Below are 20,620 nucleotides of genomic sequence, written 5' to 3' on the forward strand. Positions count from 1 at the left end.
GCTTGTAGTGTCATACCCAAGAAGACTCAAGGCTGTAATCGCTGCCAAAGGTTCTTCAACAAAGTACTGAGCAAAGGGTCTGAATACTTATGTAAATGTGATTTTTCAGTTGACATTTAGACAGAAGCAAAACAGTATTTTTCTTTGTCATGAGATGTTAGGTAACGTTCCCTTCCATGCTGCAGTGTTTGATCTAATGCATTCTGGGAAATTCATTTTTTCAGACATTTAAAAAAAACATATTTTTAAGGGAATTATGAATTATTATAGACAACCCACAACATGATCTTAGAATATTTCCAAACAAGTGTATTTAAATGTTTCAACCTTTTGCTACATGTTATTGGTAACCATACATTATGTCAAAATAAACATTCTATGGTGATAAATGAGCCATTTGAATTTAATTGAATCTAATTAAATTAAATTATATTTCCTTTAATTCAATTCAAATTCTGCTTCATGTGGAGTGTGGCCAATTCAAATTTAAATTCAAATTCAAGATTCTAATTGGAATTAGAGCCATTTGTAACATAATTCCAATTTGATCCCAACCCTGGTATGTACACTCTTAGAAAAAAGGGTTATAGGACAGCCGAAGAACAATTTAAGTTCTAGATAGCACCTTTTCTTCTAAGAGTGTACAGTGTATGTTAAACGACTGTGACCATTTCCTCTTGAATTGTAAATAACCTAAAGTGCTCAAGAACTCAAATCTCTGGTGATTGAACCCCTTAGAATCAATCCCCTTATGTGAAAATGTGATTCAAGAATCTGTGCATTTCTCCTCCTTTGCTTCAAACACGCACAATGTTACACTGGCCTTTATTTTGAAAAGGAGAAAAAGAGCAAAACCTCGAGGGAATCCAGCCCATACTGGCTGGCACATATCCGACGGTGTTAACAGGTAAAGGTAATTTCTGTGTGGAGCAGACAGACACCTGAGTTCACCTGGGGTTCAGAGAGAGGTCAGGGAGCCTGTGCTGTTTTGACACGTTATCTCCCTGTAGAGGGCTTCGTTAGCACAGGAATTAACATCCCACTTGTATTTATTTTTCAGGTCTCACAGCTACTTCAGATTCTCAGGAGAGTATCAAGATAAAAGATGCAAGAGTGGAGCTCATGTACAGTGGTTTTCAAAGGTACTGGATATGCACATATTGTTAAAAGTGTTAACTTTTGCATAGAAAAAAAAAAAAGGACAATTATAAATTGTGATACTTACAAGTATTACACTTTTTAGGATAAAAAATAAACTAATTTCACTGAAAAGTCGTTATATGTTGATACATACTGTTGAATATGGTAAGTGAAACCTTGTTCTATAGGTGCAAGTAGCGTGGTCACATGAATGGCAAGAATCTGGGGTACAATACAAACAGTTTAATTGTGTAATTAACAATAAAGAACCACTCCTAGTTAGACAATTTCTGCATAAAGAAACCGAGAAACACTTATAAAACAGTCAGTTGTAACAAAATAACTGATGTTCTCATTGAAATAAACTCATAAAAAAGAAAAAAAAATGTATACAGGATATTTATACAGGAATAGCTTGAATTGGATTGTTAACCAAAGGAAGACACATTGCAGACATCGATATTCACACAGATTGCATATGTTTTTCTCTCTAAGGTGTTCTATAGGTTAGTAATTTACCTAAGCTTATTTGCATGATAGTAAAAATTGCATACAACATTAATTGTGAAGCTTGTAGCATGAGTTGCTTGACATACAGCACTTTTATAGGCAACCTTTAAAGCACATTTTCTATTTAAAACGTTAAGACACTTTTTGTTTTTACTGCCCATCAAAATTACATTTATAAATAGAAAAGGATCATTAAAATAAAAAAAAAGCGCTATGTAACAAACTTTCCAAAAAAGTAATTACATCAGAAACACTGCATGAACTGCAAATAAATAATGTAGAAGACAACAAAAAACAGAGTTTGTGATTCACATTTTTAAACTGTGTGTGGCTGATTCAAAAAGTTACAGTGACAAAGGTTTTGCAAAATAATCTAATCGGCAGTGCCATATAGTACAAGGCATTTATTGGCATAGTTTCTTTAAGACTGTATTTTTTTTTTTACAGTTAATATAATGTCTATATATATATTTATATTTCTTCCTAACAAATAATATGTAACGACTGAGCTATTCTCGGCGACGCACCTGGGGTGCGGTTTGCGTTCCAGAGTTTGAGTGATCCGTAATCACCGTCATGTTTTTCGCTTTTTCAAAGAATAACTAATTTGCCAGCAGGCTTCCAGACTTAGTACCTCATCATTAAGGCCTTGTCATCCACTTGTTCCTCGATTTCATATGCATTTGAAAAAATCCAGTTGACACCACATACGTAAACACCTATCAAAGTCCTATCAAACTCCATGGGGGCTTTTTATTATAATATCAGTAGCTCAAAAAGAAAGGAAATCAGTGTAAAACAACAGACATTAAGTGCAGTCAGCAAATATCCACGGCAACATAMTTWGAATAATTTTTTGTGCAGGTTATTTAAATGATGCATCAGTCTTTACAGTGAATAATACAAGTTTTACAAAATCAGAAAAAGCAATACTTATTCGTATTACTGTAGTCTGTGGAAATGGGGGGGTTCCAGTGTGAGAATGCTAGCGTTGCGTAGCCTTTCAGTCTGCATTGATATATAAACGCTAATCGTACGCATAGAGTCCAGACTCTGTATTGATAAAAACACTACTCTTTTCTCTCGCAGCGTCCGCACTGCGCTAGCCAGACCATTACCCTTTAGCATTGCATTCAGTCTCTGTGTGTATAGCAACACTACTCTTTCAGCACAGTGTTCAGACTGGGGGCTGCTCTCTCTACTCCTTGGCCTCGTGGTCAGATTCTGAGAGGGCCTCGGCGCGGGCCAGGTGCTCCTCGATCTTGATGGAGAAGATGGTGCTGTTGGTCTGTGTATTCTCTTCCAGCTCCTTCAGCAGCTCGGCGCTGCCCTCCCTGAATTCCGACAGTTCCTCCTCAAAGGCCGGGCTGCTGCTACTGCTGTTGCTGGGTTCCTTGGGCGGCTTGGCCAGGTGGTTGACGTAGAAGCGCTGGTTCTGGAAGAACTTGATGATGGTGAGCTTGGGTAGGTCCAGCTGGGCCGATAGGGTGTGGATGGCCTCCTCGTCTGGGTACATCCCCACGTCCTGAATGAAGCTCTGCAGAATGCCTAGGGCCTCGTGGGAGATCTTGCCCCCGCCGGAGCGAGCCTTGGTGCCCCCGCCGCCGCGGCCCTCGTCCTCTGTCTCTGCCGGGGAAGCGGTGGAGGGCTGGCGAGGGGGCAGCCGGGGGCCCATGGGTGGTTGCTGCTGCTGCTGTTGCATGGGCTGCTGGGACAGTGGAGGCTGGGAGGGGTGCTGGAGGGACATGGGGGGCTGGTGCTGCTGCTGTGGCGGTTGATGGGTCTGAGACTGTAGTGGGAAAGGGGGGGGACAAGAGACAGGATGTTATCAGTGAACACTTATCGACGACTTAATAACGCCTTTAATTCAACTCAATTGAGTTGTGTAGAAAAATGGGCCCACTGTGTACAGATCAGGCGCTCGGCTGGAGGAATTCCATGTAATATCTTATTGAATGTATTAGTCCTTGAAAGATTTTTTTTCATGTGGAAATTGTGTCTTTCATTGTGGGGTAGAGGCACCAGTACTCACATACAAACCTGCACGCGCACACAACATACACCCACGCATGCAAACCGTAGCAAAGACACTGAGACGCCGAGAATTTCACACGGAAAACTTTCCGTTTCTGGTTGGTACTGTCGAGCTCCTATCAGGCCCCCCTTCAAATATATTGCCAGACCACGATAAACAAACTCAATGTGTGTACAATTCAAAACGCGATCGCGCCGATTGCCATATGGGTGTGAGGAAGAATGCTACACGATGGCTTTGCTTTGCCGTCAAGTATCCCGCTAGTTTGTAAACACATGACCACTTACTCCTAAAATGTCTCATTGTTAGCGTGGAGAGAGGGTTGTGTGGCAACTCGTGCTTTTCTATTGAACACACACAGTTTTTTTCCCCTGAGTCCAGGACTCACTTCCAATTGGAGTTTGGTAATGAAGTTTAGATTAACACAGCACTTTACAAGATAGCTTACGGCCCTAAGCTGCACATATTTCACACCAAAAGATCCCATTTTTTTACAACAAGAACATCCCACATATAGGGGAAGCTTTAATTAAGGGAAGCTTTCTCTCCCGTCTGTGAATCACTGCTTTTGGCAAACAGGTTCTATCTGAGAACAAGCTTTGTTAATAAATTAGACTGACCTGTGTTGACAGAGGTTTAATCGCCAAACCAATAAGCACTATGGAATTGCAAGTGGTCAGTAGTTCCTCCTATGCATTTATAACAGTATGGAGACATTTTCTGGGGGAAGCCAAAACATTTCTATTTCATTAGGCGGTTTACTTTTCTGCAAAGTATCCCAAATTGGTCATTTCTTTTCACTTTTTTAATCTGATATTAGGCTCGATGAGAAAAATCTGATTCTGGTATTTCTACACTGGTGCTTTTATATGTTTCTGGCTAACAAAATAACTGATCAGCCATTCAGTATTTATGTTAACAATTCACAATTGTAAAAGTTTAAAGTGGGTCTCAGGTTTTTGTGTTCATTTGCAAGCTGCCTTTTAAAAATAAAACTTAGATAAGTTAAAAATAAGAGTAAATTTAAAAAGTATTTCATCAAAAACACAAACTTTGACTATTACTATGTTTGTGATTAATAGAGATAATTTGTAGAAATGTCCCCTTACTGCTGGTTATTACGAACACCAGATAATTACAATGTAAAACTAAGGGATAATACTGGTTGCTTATTTGAAATCACAACAGAAATGAAAGAATACAAATTCTCTCTCTCACCTGTAGTGGATCTGTGTGGGACATATACATCAGAGTTGGGTTCTGTGGGTACAGACATCAGAGTTGGTGTCTGTGTGTGTATCTCCTCTCATCTCCAATGGATGTGTATGCGTGTCCACTGCACATAGGTACGTGTGTGTATGTGTGTATGCACATGTCTATGTGTATTATGCGCTTGTGTGTGTGCATGTATGTATTAATGTGCACGTCTTTGCCTCCTCACCTGCATGGGGTCAGTGGACATGTGCATTGTGTGCGGGGGACGGTCGGCGTGGTGCTGCTGCTGGCCGGCCGTGCTCTCCTGTTCGTAGATGGCGTCACGCTCCGCCTGGGCCAAGCTCAGGAAGCGGCGGATCATGGACAGGTTCTCCCACAGCGTACGGTTCTCCGGGCTGGGGTCCTCCTTCCAGCGCAGAAGCTCACACAGCCAGCCCTTTACCGAAAGGAAACGAGAGAGGTTTAGCCTAACCCTCCACTTTAACTGCTGTACTCACACAGAAAGAAACCCTAACCAGGGGCGGAGAGTATACCCTTAGCTATACATTTTAGCCCATTCCTGTAACATGCCAATATAATACAATTCGAAAAGCAGCAAAAGAACACATTATGGGACCATTAGGTATGACAACATACACATGTATGTAGTATTCATTCTATGTAGCACAAAATTAAGGACACATTTAACAGTTTACAGGAAACATTATACTCTAGCCCAGCAGAGGGCCATGAGAGATGGGACTGTGGGCCATAGAGGACTGTAGCTACACAATATTAATTTACACAGAGCATGTATCTGAGAAGCCCCAGTCAAAGGAAGCTTGTGTGTGTGACTGTGTGGGTGCAGCTGAGCGGTACAGTACGGTAGAGACCGAGCCCATCTATGGAGCTCTGTGATGAGGTCCTGTGACTCAGTTATACAGCACTGGATGTGGAGGGAACTCAACTGGGCCGTGTGAGGGCCGGGAAGGGGGGTGATCACCATGACAGAACTGAAGCAGAGGGTGAGAAAAAATTGTGTGAGATGAAGAGTAGAGAACGAGGGAGCCAGCCAGCGAGAGAGAGAGAGAGAGAGAGAGAGAGAGAGAGAGAGAGAGAGAGGGAGGGAGAAAGAGACACAGAGAGAATGGAAGGAAGAGAAACAGACAGAAAAATAGGGAATTTTAAATGACCGTGGCTAAAAGAGAGATGTAACGGGCAGAAGGGAGGGAAGGAGGGAAAGCAGCTTCATTTAGGGAGGGCGAGAATGTGAGTGTGTGTGAGAGAGAGAGAAAGAGAGCGAGGGAGGGGAGAGGGAGTTAAAGAGGAGAGAAGGGAGAGCGATGAAGCTGTTCAGCCGGTAGTCTGTCCTGGCAGCGTGACAGAGCAGTACTGTAATCTCCCAGCCAGTGTGCGGCAGCACCTTTCATTTCCACAGGATTACACTGTGCCTGGTCACACACACCCACACCACAACACACACACACCACACAAACACACCACACACAACACACAACACACAAACCACACACACGTAACACGTACACACACACAAACACAAACCATATCAGGGGCAGAGCCAGGCAACTACACTGCATGCAAGGAGATAACTCAGACATTTCTTGTTGCCCTGTTCACCCCATCCCCTAAGCCACATCAAACACCAGGAGGGTTTTGGAGAAAGCCGGGAGCAAGGGGAGGGAGACGAGGAGGGACAGAATAGGAAGAGAGAGAGAGAGAGAAGGACAGGGGAGAGAGAGAGTGAAGAGAGAGAAAAAGAAGAGAGAGAGAGGAGTTAGAAGGGACCTAAAGCTGCGTGCCGACCTTGTTCTTCTGCCACGTTTATTGTTTCCTGTTTTAAGTTTGCAATGCAGAGGATTTGACGGCGTACACTTGATGTCTTCGTTTCCGCTGATTCGTTATTGAGGAACCCCCCACATGCACTCGTCTTCAGACAGAACTCGAACCACACTAGAACCAAGGGCACGATGAAGTAATCCAACGTCAAACACTCACCAAACTAGTCAGGATAAAACCAAAGTACTAAGGTCAGTCAAACAAAGGCCAACATGACCCCATAGAATCCATAAATGAACTAGCTAGTTCAAAATAACTACAGTAAAAACAAGAGGTAAAGTCTTAATATGTTGTCACTATGCTATTCATATTTTGCTGAAAGCTCGTTGATAGAATGTTGTACGACTAAAGTAAAGGAAGTTTGGCGCAGAGAAGTTTAACATGTACGCAAAAACTGATAAGATTATCACAAAAGTGTAGCTAATGTCAAAATGGCAGCTTCCCTCAGTCGTCCTCACACAAGTGGGCAGTCAGCGTTTTCCCTGGTGGTTTAAAGAGCTGAAGTCGTGTTTGTGTTTGTCTAATTGCATTGCTTCCACAGGCCTGGCAGAAGCATTGAGGGAAGAAAGAGAGGTGTGAGAGCTGGTCAGAGGAGGTGGCACTTGGCTCTCTTGCCAGCAAACTCAGGGGGGAAAAAACTTGGTTTAGGTAAAAAAAAACGTGATGTGAAAACTTCATTTGGAGTGAGGATTTCTGTCTAATAATCACAATGACAATGTGACATGGTGGAAAAATCCAAAATGGTGTTCCAGCTTACTATCATATCTATGACTTAACCATTGTTTCAACTTCTATTTGAAATTGTGCAGACTTTCGAAGCTTTACATAGACTTTGCAGAAATGTATAAGCAGCATCAATTGGTGTAATAGTTATTAGGTTGGCAGCACAATGCATGTTGTGTTACTGTGTTGAAACAGGCACTTACAATAAGAACCAAACATCTCTGTTGCTCTGTGTACTACGTCCATATTGTTCATTTCCCCCCTAACAACASTGTTTGAATACGCTGTACTTACACTGCTCACCAATTCTGAACTACCTCGAACTCTCTCAGAGTTAGTGAAGAGCTCTCTATAAATAAAAATGTATTATTCATAATGATTAGCATGGAGAATGGAGAGGTGAGGAGAGTGACCACCCTGCCTGTTTTTTCGTCCAATCTGACCGTCAGCACACGGGCTGAGGGGGTCAAGAGGTGCAGAATGACAGAGTAATATACTCATCAGCAGCAGGCCTCACGCAGCCCAGCAGAGCTCCCATTGTTTAGCACAGTATAAATAGCAACTGGGCATTCTTAATTATTTCGCTCCCAACACAATGCTGAATTCATGCGCAAGATTCACCCAACTACGCAGCGGCACACCGTACCATGTTTGTGTGTGTCTGTGGCAGCCACAAGTTGCCAATGAGAGCATAGGCCTGCTCTGTCAGGGAACAGCCCGGTATTCACGCCCATCCCTCTTCCCTTCACCTCCCTCCCTTCTCCCTTCACCTCCCTCCCTTCTCCCTCCACAACATGGACGCACACTACTGCATCAATAAACAACACTCTGCTGTGAAACCCTGCATGGAAAAAAGAGAGATGGAGAGAGAGAGATAGAAATAGAGAGATGAGAGAGAGAGATAGAGAGAGGCCTACCTCCACAGTCACACGGCAGGGCCAACACCTATCTCTAATCTCATTTGGTCATTATGAGCCCCATCAGTCCACCACCGAAAAATAAGCCGGCAGATGTCCATCAACTGTGATTCTCTTTTTGTTAGGTGGGGTGGGGGGTGGGGGGATTATAACACAATCAAATTGAATATGGTGCTTTATACAATAATTGTCTACACTGAAACAAAAGCACATTTGACCTTGTAGAAGCAAAACATCTGTTACAGTTGGGAGAAAAAGATTGCGATCCATTGTTGTGGCTGGACTTGAGGAACTTGTCAGAGGAGGGATTGAGAGCTGCAGAGAGCCAGCCAGACTCACATCTCTGTCCGAGAGGGAGAGAGAAATAAAAAGTAGGAGAGACAAAGCATTATTGTCTTTCCCTCCTTAAACCTGGCATAGGGCCCAGCTCCACTAGCAGACAATGCTATGCAGATAAATGCAGCTGATAACACGGTATGTTCAAACCTGTTTCTCCTCTGCAAGAGCGTCACCTTAGAGCGCGTTCACCCCACACAGTTACCATCACTCGGTTGTAAATACGGCACCATGCCCATCTGTTGACGGGAAATACCAACCTGCTTGATGTTCAGCATATGAGAATCTCCCGCAACAATAAGCAAAACATTTCTGTGGAAAACGGACCCAATGTTTTGTGTGTGTGAGGAAATCTTAATATGCAAATAAGGCAGGTCCGAGCGCCTATTCAAATAGTCTTGGCGTGGAGAGAGGAGAGGGGGGGAACAAGGGGGAAATGGGGTCGAGGCCCTTAATTGAACTCAACCATTCTTCCCCGGGGGAACTGGAGGTCTAGCTACCATGTGGCCATCCTGAAAAATCCTACACTCTTAGCATGCATTCACAGTGCTGAATAGAGTTGGGATTCCTTCTACCCGTCTCACTCATTCCGTAATAAAACAATGAGTAAAGATTTTGAAGCACTTAAAAGTAGAGTAAGTAGTACAAATACATAAAATAAAATAAAATGGTATTTGTCACATTGGCCACGTTAAAAAAATAAAATAAAATAAAATAGTAACACAAGGAATAAAATAAAATACACAAAAATGGAGCTATATACAGGAAGTAGCAGTACCAGATCAATGTGCAGAGGTACTAGGCATTTGAGGTAGATATGTACATGAAGGCAGGGTAAAGTGACTCGGCATCAGGATAGATAATAATAAGAGTAAAATAAAGAACAGCAGCACCATATGATGAGTATAAACGTGTGTGTGTGTGTGTAATGTGTATGTATGTGTGTTTGTGTTGTGTATGTATGCGTCTATTTGTTATGTATGTGTGTGTATTTATTGTATGTTGAATGTCCGTGGTTTTTTGTGTGGGAGTGTCAATGTAGAGTGTCAGTGCAAGATAGAGTCAGTGCAGATACTTCAAGTACCATTCATTGACTATTTAGCAGTCTTGCTATTTAGCAGTCTTCGGCTTGGGGGTAGAAGCTGTCTTGGAGCCTGTTTGCCGGACGGTCTATGGCTTCGGTGGCTGGAGTCTTCGGCCGTTTTTCGAGCCTTCCTCTGACACCGCCTGATACAGAGGTCATGGATTTCAGGGAGCTCGGACCCAGTGATGAACTGGGCTGTCCGCACCAGCCTCTGTAGGGCTTAGCGGTCAAGGGCGGTGCATTTGCCATACCAGGCGGTGATGCAGCCAGTCGGTGATCAGGTCTTCCACCGTCGTATTGTCAGAAACCTTGATGATGGTGTTGGAGTCATGCGTGGCCATGCAGTCATGGGTGAACAGGGAGTACAGTACTAAGCACGTACACCTGAGGGTCCTCAGTGTTGAGGGTCAGCGTGGCAGAGGTGTTGTTGCCTACCCTCATCATCTGGTGCCAGCCCGTCAGGAAGTCCAAGATCCAGTTGCAGAGGGAGGAGTTCAGTCCCAGGGGGTATGTGAATTGGAGTGGGTGTAGGGTGTCTGGGATGATGGTGTTGATGTGTGTCATGACCAGCCATTCAAAGCACTTCATAACTACAGATGTGAGTGCGACAGGACGATCGTCATTTAGGCAGGGTACCTTGGAGCTCTTGGGAAAAGGGACAATGGTGGTCAGCTTGAAACATGTTGGGTTTACAGACTGGGACAAGGAGAGATTAAAATTGTCAGTGAAAACACTTGCCAGCTGGTCTGCGCGTACTTTGTGAATGTGCCCTGGTATTCTGTCTGCCCCGGAGGCCTTGTGACTGTTAACCTGTTTAAACGTTTTTCTCACATAGGCCACGGCGAGCGAGATTACACAGTCATCTGGAAAAACAGCAACTTTCACGCAAGGCACAGTGTTATATTCCTCGAAGCGAGCATAAAAGGCATTTAGTTTGTTTGGGAGTTCTGCATCGCTGGGCAACTCATGGCTGCGTTTCCTTATGCAATCCATTATCGTCTGCAAGCCCTGCCACACACAACGAGCGTCGGAGCTGGTGTAATAGGATTCCACCTTCCTCCTATATTGTCCTTTTGCATGTTTGATGTCTCGTCGGAGGTCGTAGCGGGCTTTCTTGTGTCCATGTCAGTGTCCCATTTCTTGAAAGCGGTAACTCTGGCCCAGTAGGCAATACAGTTGAAGTCAGAAGTTTATATACACCTTAGCCAAATACATTTAAACTCAGTTTTTCACAATTCCTGACATTTAATCAGAGTAAAAATGCCCTGTCTTAGGTCAGTTAGGATCACCACTTTATTTTAAGAATGTGAAATGTCAGAATAATAGTAGAGAGAATTATTTATTTCAGCTTTTATTTCTTTCATCACATTCCCAGTGAGTCAGAAGTTTACATACACTCAATTAGTATTTGGTAGCATAGCCTTTAAATTGTTTAACTTGGGTCAAACGTTTTGGGTAGCCTTCCACAAGCTTCCCACAATAAGTTGGGTGAATTTTGGCCCATTCCTCCTGACAGAACTGGTGTAACTGAGTCAGGTTTGTAGGCCTCCTTGCTCGCACACGCTTTTTCAGTTCTGCCCACAAATCATCTCTACGATTGAGGTCAGGGCTTTGTGATGGCCACTCCAAAACCTTGACTTTGTTGTCCTTAAGCCATTAAGCCATTTTGTCCATTTGGATGACCCATTTGCGACCAAGCTTTAACTTTCTGACTGATGTCTTGAGATGTTGCTTCAATWCATCCACATAATTTCCCCTACCTCATGATGCCATCTATTTTGTGAAGTGCACCAGTCCCTCCTGCAGCAAAGCACCCCCACAACATGATGCTGCCACCCCCGTGCTTCACGGTTGGGATGGTGTTCTTCGGCTTGCAAGCCTCCTCCTTTTTCCTCCAAACATAACGATGGTCATTATGGCCAAAGAGTTCTATTTTCGTTTCATCAGATCAGAGGACATTTCTCCAAAAAGTACAATCTTTGTCCCCATGTGCAGTTGCAAACTGTAGTCTGGCTTTTTTATGGCGGTTTTGGAGCAGTGGCTTCTTCCTTGCTGAGCGGCCTTTCAGGTTATGTCGATATAGGACTCGTTTTACTGTGGATATAGATACTTTAGTACCTGTTTCCTCCAGCATCTTCACATGGTCCTTTGCTGTTGTTCTGGGATTGATTTGCACTTTTCGCACCAAAGTACCTTCATCTCTAGGAGACAGAACGCGTCTCCTTCCAGAGTGGTATGATGGCTGCGTGGTCTCATGGTGTTTATACTTGCGTAATATTGTTTGTACAGATGAACGTGGTASCTTCAGGCGTTTGGAAATTGCTCCCAAGGATGAACCAGACTTGTGGAGGTCTACAATTATTTTGCTGATTTATTTAGATTTTCCCATGATGTCACGCAAAGAGGCACTGAGTTTGAAGGTAGGCCTTGAAATACATCCACAGGTACACCTCCAATTGACTCAAATTATGTCAGTTAGCCTATCAGAAGCTTCTAAAGCCATGACATCATTTTTTTTTTTTTTTCCAAGCTGTTTAAAGGCACAGTCAACTTAGTGTATGTAAACTTCTGACCCACTGGAATTGTGATACAGTGAATAATAAGTGAAACAATCTGTCTGTAAACAATTGTTGGAAAAATTATTTGTGTCATGCACAAAGTAGATGTCCTAACCGACTTGCCAAAACTATAGTGTTAACAAGAAATTTGTGGAGTGGTTGAAAAATGAGTTTTAATGACTCCAACCTGAGTGTATGTAAACTTCTGACTTCAACTATACATGTTTTTTGGTTTGGATATGTAGTAACTGTGGGGAAGACATCGTCTTCAGTGCTAAAGTTTTCAGTTTTTCCAAATTTTGTTATGTTACAGCCTTATTCTAAAATGGATTAAATAAAAAAAATCAAGGGATCTGAGTACTTTCCGAATGCACTGTATGCACTTATTGATGAAGCCTGTGACTCTTGTGGTAAACTCCTCAACGTAAGTATACAGCTATTGTTTTGCATGTTTTGCAATTGTTTTCAGGATTCACCTTAAGTCAATGGTAACACAAGTAGAGTGAACCGTGAAAGAGCTCATGCAGATGTCTATGTGCAGCATTACATTATTTCCACCTGGTCTAGAGCTCAGCTCCTGGGCTTTACTCACTGATCCTGCAGGGGATTGTTCTGCGCATGGTAATACATGGTAATACTCTTGACTGTTCATAAGTCAACCATCTGACTCCCTGCAATAGAACTCATTGGACTGGGGCCTGACCGTCCACGAGCATTTGTGCTATAGAATGAATCTATCAATTAACACGCTTTAGAAACAAGGAATGAAAAGTGATGATTTGTGTTGAAGGATTTGTACACAAAACAATCCAGTCAAATTGTGAATCCTTAGTAGGAAATATATTGCTCAACAGAATATAATGTCACCTGCAATTTCAATCCCTTATTTTGGACATTTATACAGAGTTTAACCTGTAGCTACATAAAAACATGCATTAATGTCTTGTCAAAGTGGAATTACTTCGAATCGGTTGCCAGATTGGTTACCTAACCCCGTTGCAGGAATGTCAATAGTAGAGTATGCATACATACCCACATCTGCTCAATCTGAAACAAACAAGGAAACCTGTTTCCCTGCATTCATTTTCAAATTGCAACATGGGAAGTCTTGACCGACACATTTCAGACCCGCAGTGGAAGATACATGATGTCAAAGACACCAACTGGGAAATGTGATATCAGCGTTTACTGAGTGAAAGGTCATGCCCTCTCGCATCACAATGCGCCAGTTGTCAACAATAGCAGACTGGAACATCTACATTGCACATATGCTGTGGAGTGAAAGCATGATTGTGCAGGAAACGTTCTCTTTCTCAGCATTTACTCTCAGAACAATGGCAATCGGTTCATCGTCACAGATTGCCACAGTTGCAGTATGAATTCCTAAAACGGGAACACTTCGAACTGGGACAGAACGACCAGAGCAGGTCAATGAAATGTCACAATCCTGAAATACAGAACATGACACATCTGTGCTCTGCTCTGCCACGCTACAAAATGACAAAACAAATCACTATGTTGTATGCCGGGTCTCTCTGTCAAACATTAGGAGGCAGGTTCAGTTGACTGTGGAAAAAAATCAATCAAGCTATTCTGGTTTTGATAACTATTAAACACACAGAGAGAGAGAGAGAGAGTACAGTAAAATCTCTTCAACATTATAGTATCCCTCTGTTTACATCTTCTATGGAGTCTACAACAGTATTGAGGCAGCTACAGAAACAGGAGAACAAGTAAGAGAGTGAATGAATGCACAAAGGACCACTAACTCACAAAAGAGGAAGAGAGAAGAAGGAAGTTTCAGAGCTAAACAGCATCTGAATTAGGAACACACCAATCACCTACGAGGAGTGTGATTCCATCAATTATAACCACTTGAGTGACATTTAATTCAAAGCTGGAGTTTAATTGCTAATATCAGAGCATAACTAAGCTGATAAATCATGGCTGATCTTAGTGAATTATGGATTAAAATAGCAGAAAACCTGCAAATTGTGTATGTCAGCTAACAGCTAACGCCGCATCTGTAATTGGTCTACATGTTTGCTGTCAGATGGAAGGGACTGTTAAATTTGTTCAAATCTCCAAATAGGAACTTTGGTCAAAATCAAGGGTCTCAATGAATTATATGTATGAGATGTGAGGGACGTCTTAACCCTCTGTATGAAATGAGAACTGATGTGGAAAGTCATAGCTATACAGTATGAGAAGTCTACTTTGTGGAATCATGTGCGTAGTAAGAGAGAGGTGAGAGACAGGGTCTGAAGAGAAACAAGTAGAAGGAGAGAGAGAGAGAGGGAGACAGAGAGAGAGAGAGAGTGAAAGAGAACGAGAGCGAGAGATAGAGAAATAGAAAGCGGGAGCACACAAGCATTCGAATAGTAATGTCTCCCATGCAATTCCCCTCTCTACTCTACTCCTCTCGTCTCTCGTCCTCTTCTCTCTCCGTCTCTGTCTCTCTTCTCGTCTCATGTCTCTCACAACACAGACTAACACATCCCCACTCGCATCTGCCGGACGAGTGGTGTAGTTAAGTTGAAATATTTCCCGCGCGTGTGTCAGAAGCATGCAGAATGGTAATTATGACAGATCTGATTAGCGCGGCGGTCGGGCGCGCTCCGGCTGCAGGTGCGACCTTGTGCATTCCTGCGTGTGTATAAAATTCATTACAAGCGTGGGGCGCGCCGGCGCGTGACATCGGTGCGCACGGGGGGGAACTCCCACAGGGGGCACCCTAATGGATATATTTTCCCCGAGTCTATAATACAGTTTGGTAATTGACTGAGGTAATTAGGGGGATCATTAAAGGGCTTTTCCCGGCGTATTGCCTGCCTGATCAGATTAGCCAGAAATGGGCCTCAGAACAAGCCCTGTGTGGTCTGTCAGAGGAGTAGTGGAAAGGGCTGGAGCTGGAGCGAGGCTCTCCCCACACCTGTTAGCCCGGCCTGGAAGGAAGAAGCAACGGGGCGTGGAGGGTGAGAGCTACCTCAGACTGGGACAGCGGGGGGCAAATGTCGGGGGTGGAATGTGGGGATGGGGTAGGTACAGTGGTGTGGGTAGAGGTGGGCCAAAAGGGCAGAGAGAGGGAGACAGAGAGAGAGAGAGAGAACAGACAGTTGAGTAGTACAAGTAGAGGGTATGTGCAATGCTCAGTGGGGGTGAGTGGTGGGGGGGGGGGGGGGGGGGGGGGTTAGAGGAGGTGATGAAATGAGAGGGCAGTGGGGTTAGATGCTGGTGGTGATTCCTCTGTCCATTAAAAATTACAATGCTCATTTCAAGGGGAGAAAGGAACTGCCTTTTCGAGATAATTCATCACACAATTAATTATCCAGACATCTGGGTCTCCGGTTCAAGAAATCGTCTTTTATTAATATAGAGGATCTGCCACTCTTCTCCCGGAACCTAATACCAGCAACTGGATAAATAAATAAATCAATTAATAAACAGTCATGGCCTTTATTTCCCTTTTGGTGATGCTCTCTCATTTCTAATCTGCCTCAGCTTCGCAGGGAGACAATCCGGAGTCTGTAAACAACAATGGAGATATATGTCTGTGGCCTTGCACTCACACGAAACAGAAGTGAAACTTTGGGAGGTGATTTTATAACATCACTTTGGATCAGCCCTATACACAGCACACAAAGTCATATTATCCATGAAGGAAAAACACTTCAAAGTTATAAAACCTCACATTTTTTATCTCTAGTTCCAATGACTAGTTGTCATGCCAGTTTTCTCCTAGGTTCTTCCTGATCTAGAATCAGATATTATTCAATTCTGTCAAAGCAGTGAGTCAACGTTCCAAATGTCACTCCCCTCACATCTGCCCTTAGACTCAGCAGAGAGAGAACCAACTTTCTGGTGAGAATGTGATTGACAGGTTGGTAGGATGGGAGGGGTCCAGCATGAGTATTAAGGAGTGGTTGGGCCATATGAGTGGGATGGATGTACAGCGTTCAACGCTGTCCCAAGTCAAAAAAGAACAACACAGATTCCACTAACTCAGGATATGAATCATTTCAGAAATTAGTGCAGGGGGGGCAGGTCCAGTAATTCCACCACCCGCTCTCCTCTCTCCCCTCTCTCTCCCCCACTCTCCACCTTTCCACTCCAGACCAACTAGCAGTCAGTGTCCTCCCCCCACCCCCCCGGAGAGCTCCGTGCCAGGCGGGCGCAGGGTGACAGATTGGCACACCCAGCCCCTGCACCCCCCCCCCCCCACCCCCCTGGTGGCGCGCGGCGGACCAGATCAGTGCCATTCTGTCCTGTCTCATTAGAGCCTGGCTAATTAGCGTAGCCTCTTCCAGGGGAGAGAGAGAGAACGAGGGACAGAGAGAGAGAGAAAGGGAGAGAGAGATAGGCACTTGGTGGTGGCGTTACTTTTTTGTATTCCACTGGTCACTCTGTGTGTGTGTGTTGGGGGGTATGAGAGCTAGCCCTGTGGCACAGGGGCTCCCGGATCGCTTGTTGTGTGACAGCAGGGACTCTGATACAGACAATCACAGCTCCCTCTCAGGATGTGTGTCAGGCAGTTTAGACACCAAAGCCATGTYAGKGGCTCCCCACGGCTAGCCTCCCACCGCTAGCCWCCCATCGCTAGCTTCMRCTCCTTTAGCAGYCAACAACATACAGCTAGCTAAACACCCTCTCTGTTAGCCTAGCCAATAYGGATAGCCTCCATTTCACTAGCTAAAACAGATAGCTAGCTAGCTACCACCTCTACCGGTGCAGCTTTGTTAGCACTGACAAGGGCTCTCATCAAAATCTAGCATCCATCTTTTCGAACGCTATCACTAAAGGGGCGTCTCCTAATGCTAGCTGCGGATTCTGGCGGCATTGTCTCCTGTGGCTGGCTTCAAACCAATAGGCTACATCATCAACAAAGGCTACCTCAATACTATAGTTACCCTCTAACAACCTGCTCAAACTAGTATACAGTACATCTCCCACAGATGAATGTTGGCTCTACTTTGAATTTGATTAGAACGAAATTTGACAAAAAAATGAAATATGAAGGGTTATTGGATTCTATCTTAATGTAATGTATAGCTGTACAAATAAATCAAAATGGGCTGTAGTCTCAAGATATACTGTAGGCTGCATGACTGAATTTGATGTCAACCAGCAGCGGAATGGAGATTTTCAATTGTATTTACTCACTGCACCCAAAATGTTGAGGTTAAAAAGGTGATTGAAATGCTACTGTGAATATGAGAGAGAGACGTACCAGTTAAAGACTGGCAGAAAGAGAGGTCTGCTGTGGTTACGAGCCCTGAGAGGGGACGGGATGGCTGTGTTCCAAACCCCATCCCCCACGCAACACACCCATGCACACAACACACACACACACACACACACACACACACACACACTGGAGTGTAAGCCAATCTCTAAACTCCTGCTTAGAGCTCTCACACTCAGGGGACCACCACTGCTACCACCCTCTCCCACTCCACAGCCCCCTGCTCCCCTTCTCAGATCTCCTCCCCTCGTCTCCGCACTTCTCCTTTCCCCTCCTCTCCTCGCTCTATCTATCTTTCACAGGGGCGGGGCTAGACGAGGCAAACGCACACACAGACACACACAATAGCTGCCTGAGCCAAGCTCTCCTGTCTTTCAACCCCCCAACATTCGCCAGCTCTTYCAGGGTGGTGGGCTGCATACATGCGAGCGTGCGACCACCGAGAATTCCTGCACTGTGCCGGGATGGCAGTGGGCAGAGGGGGTACGGCACACCAATCAGACACGCATGTGCCAGCCTCCATATCGAGACTGAGCCTCCCCCGCCCCCAAACCCCCGTTCCTCCTGCCAGTCTGCACMCCAATGGATGGACCCWTCCYCCAMCACCAYCCMCCACCACCAGCTCCTCACTCCCTCGCCCTCCAACCCCAGCACCAGCAGTCCCCACTGTGCTAAAGTGCAGAGCCTGGGCCTGGGTCTCTGGTTCTGAGTCTGGGCCTGGTGCGGAGTGGAGCCGCCACTGCCCCTGGTGGTGGTGTGGGCCAGGAGGGGCACCAGCTGCCCGGGGAGCGCCCATTACGAGATGGAGCCAGAGATAAGTGCTCTCCCAGGCCCCCTTTCACAGGCATAATTAGCACACTTCTTATCTGCTGCTCAATTCACATTCACACCCTCCGCCTCCATCGCCATGAATGGAGGAGTAGGGGGAGACATGGGAGAGAAGTGAGACGAAAGACAAGAGAAGAGAGAAGATAGAGAGAGGGAATGATGAAGGTGACGCGATGAGAGATGCGAGTGAGAGAGAGAAGAGAGGAACGACGCAGAGAGAGAGAGAGAGAGAGAGAGAGAGAGAGAGAGAGAGAGAGAGAGAGAGAGAGAGAGAGGGAGAGAGAGGGAGAGAGAGAGAGGGGGGAGAAACACAGTGGAAACCTGTTCACTCACAAACGATAATCTGAGAAGAGATATTTTTTCTCCCCCTCTTCTCTCTTCTCTTCCAAAAGTCTTTGAACTCCTGAACAAAAACAATGGTTTGTGCATCAAACTGCAATTTGGTAAAACAAAGATATCTGCCCCTATAATCATGCCAATCAGCGAGAAAAAAAAAAAACTCCACAGATATTTCCAGATAATTTGGCCCGTTTAATCTATTTTCTTTTTCTTCATCAAGTAACAATTGTGGAAACATTTTCAACTGTGCTCCACCAATATATCAAACCTTTAATAATAACGGCTTGCTCCGCATTTCTTTAATTCGTTTTAATAAGAGTTAAACTGATGGTAATTTTGCTCACACAAACCGGTATTCAACGAGTGGGTTGTTCCCTGGGCGAGATAACAGGCTTTAGCTGAGAGTCATTCAGAGCACAGCTAATATAAACAGGTTTGTTTTGTGTTAAAACACTGTCTGCTGTTCGCTAAACCCACAATAAAGGAGACATGTCATTATGGCGATAAATCACCAGTCTGAGAAGAGAGGAGAGTTGCACAATGTGGCGCTTCAGTTTTTGAACTGGTGAATGTCTGTTTTATATCGTGTTTTATTATTTTGTTTTCTAATGTTTCATCAACCACACTGGAAAGGAGCCAAAATGTCTCCACGACAAGTTCAGGCAGGAAATGAAAATATTATCTCTGTAAATATTGATGCATTATATTTCAAGCTGTATCATCCACAGAACTGTAACTAATAGTTTAATAACATACGTTCTCAATAATATAGCCTAAGACAGTCTTTTGTTCAACATTTTCTTTACATTTTTAGTGCCAATTTCTCCCAAAATGATACCAGTTTCTTTGTTAACCCTCTTCTACTGCGTGGCAAAGCGGAAAATAATACTTATTGCATGTGGTGTTGTTCTGCAGGTCTGTGTGTCTGTATCAAATTGTGCTCTTAGTGGTCTGTGGCCTAGAACTGTATGTTGTGTGTACAAAAATGGCATCCAGAGTCTAAGTCAATGTATGGATCTGTACCTGACTCTTGGAGGCGGCCACCTTGGCAAACAGAGCCTGGGACACCTTGGCCCTCTTCATCTCCTGCTGGATCTCGTCATATATGGAGGAGTTGATGTTGAGGATGCAGCTCTCCGTCTTGCCGTTCCACTCGCTGGGGAGCGGCGAGGCCTTCACCTGGGCAGGATAAGGAGTGTCAGCAAAAGGGTTGGAAAACAAGGTGATGCTGCCGTGTTTTCTGGATTCGGGGATCTGTCCAGATAGGTAAACGAAGGAAAGAGAACTAGGTTTAAAACATGGGAGACAATTTCACAATAAATGGTTTCATACAACTCATCATTTGTCTAATTAACTTCACTTAACAAATATAATATAACATATTGGTAACGCTTTATAATAACTTTTACGAATAAGCATTAATAAACAATTGATGAACTATTAATAAATACATTTTTATTAATTGAATTACTCATAAATAAGTATTTATAAACAAAAATCTAAATTTTAAAACTGTTATGAGCAAATCATGCTACAATATACATAAAATGCCACAACATACATTATTACGATAACCATGAATAGCAATGTTATTGATACAGTACAGTAACGGTGAAAGTGTTACAAAGAGATGGTTCATTGTTGTGTTTGCTTACAGGAGAGATGCCCACAGGGATTCTGGGGTTCCAGTCCTCAGGTCTGACGTTGTTACAGTCTTCTCTCCTGGGCTGCTGGGGAAACAGAGACATGTTTGTTTAGTCCCACCCTTAGAAAGGGGATTTAACAACACACGAACACACATTAGCACAGACAAACGTGCACGCACGCACGCACGCACGCACGCACGCACGCACGCAC

General features: G+C 44.1%; 1 protein-coding gene across 1 annotated transcript in view; it reads right to left on the reverse strand.

Annotated features, from left to right (window-relative positions):
* Positions 1-1,368: 1,368 nt before the first annotated feature.
* The window catches only part of LOC112072572 (DNA-binding protein SATB1-like), a 25,860-nt gene continuing 6,608 nt past the window's right edge, over positions 1,369-20,620 (reverse strand). The window contains exons 3-7 of the mRNA XM_024139963.2: positions 20,419-20,508; positions 19,787-20,017; positions 5,127-5,336; positions 4,904-4,945; positions 1,369-3,439 (exon numbers count right to left, since the gene is read on the reverse strand). Coding sequence (XP_023995731.2) covers positions 2,849-3,439; positions 4,904-4,945; positions 5,127-5,336; positions 19,787-20,017; positions 20,419-20,508 — 1,164 coding nt within the window. The 3' untranslated portion in view covers positions 1,369-2,848. The remainder of the gene's footprint in view (positions 3,440-4,903; positions 4,946-5,126; positions 5,337-19,786; positions 20,018-20,418; positions 20,509-20,620) is intronic.

Source organism: Salvelinus sp. IW2-2015, unplaced genomic scaffold (genome assembly GCF_002910315.2).
Source record: "Salvelinus sp. IW2-2015 unplaced genomic scaffold, ASM291031v2 Un_scaffold1963, whole genome shotgun sequence".
Taxonomy (NCBI): domain Eukaryota; kingdom Metazoa; phylum Chordata; class Actinopteri; order Salmoniformes; family Salmonidae; genus Salvelinus; species Salvelinus sp. IW2-2015.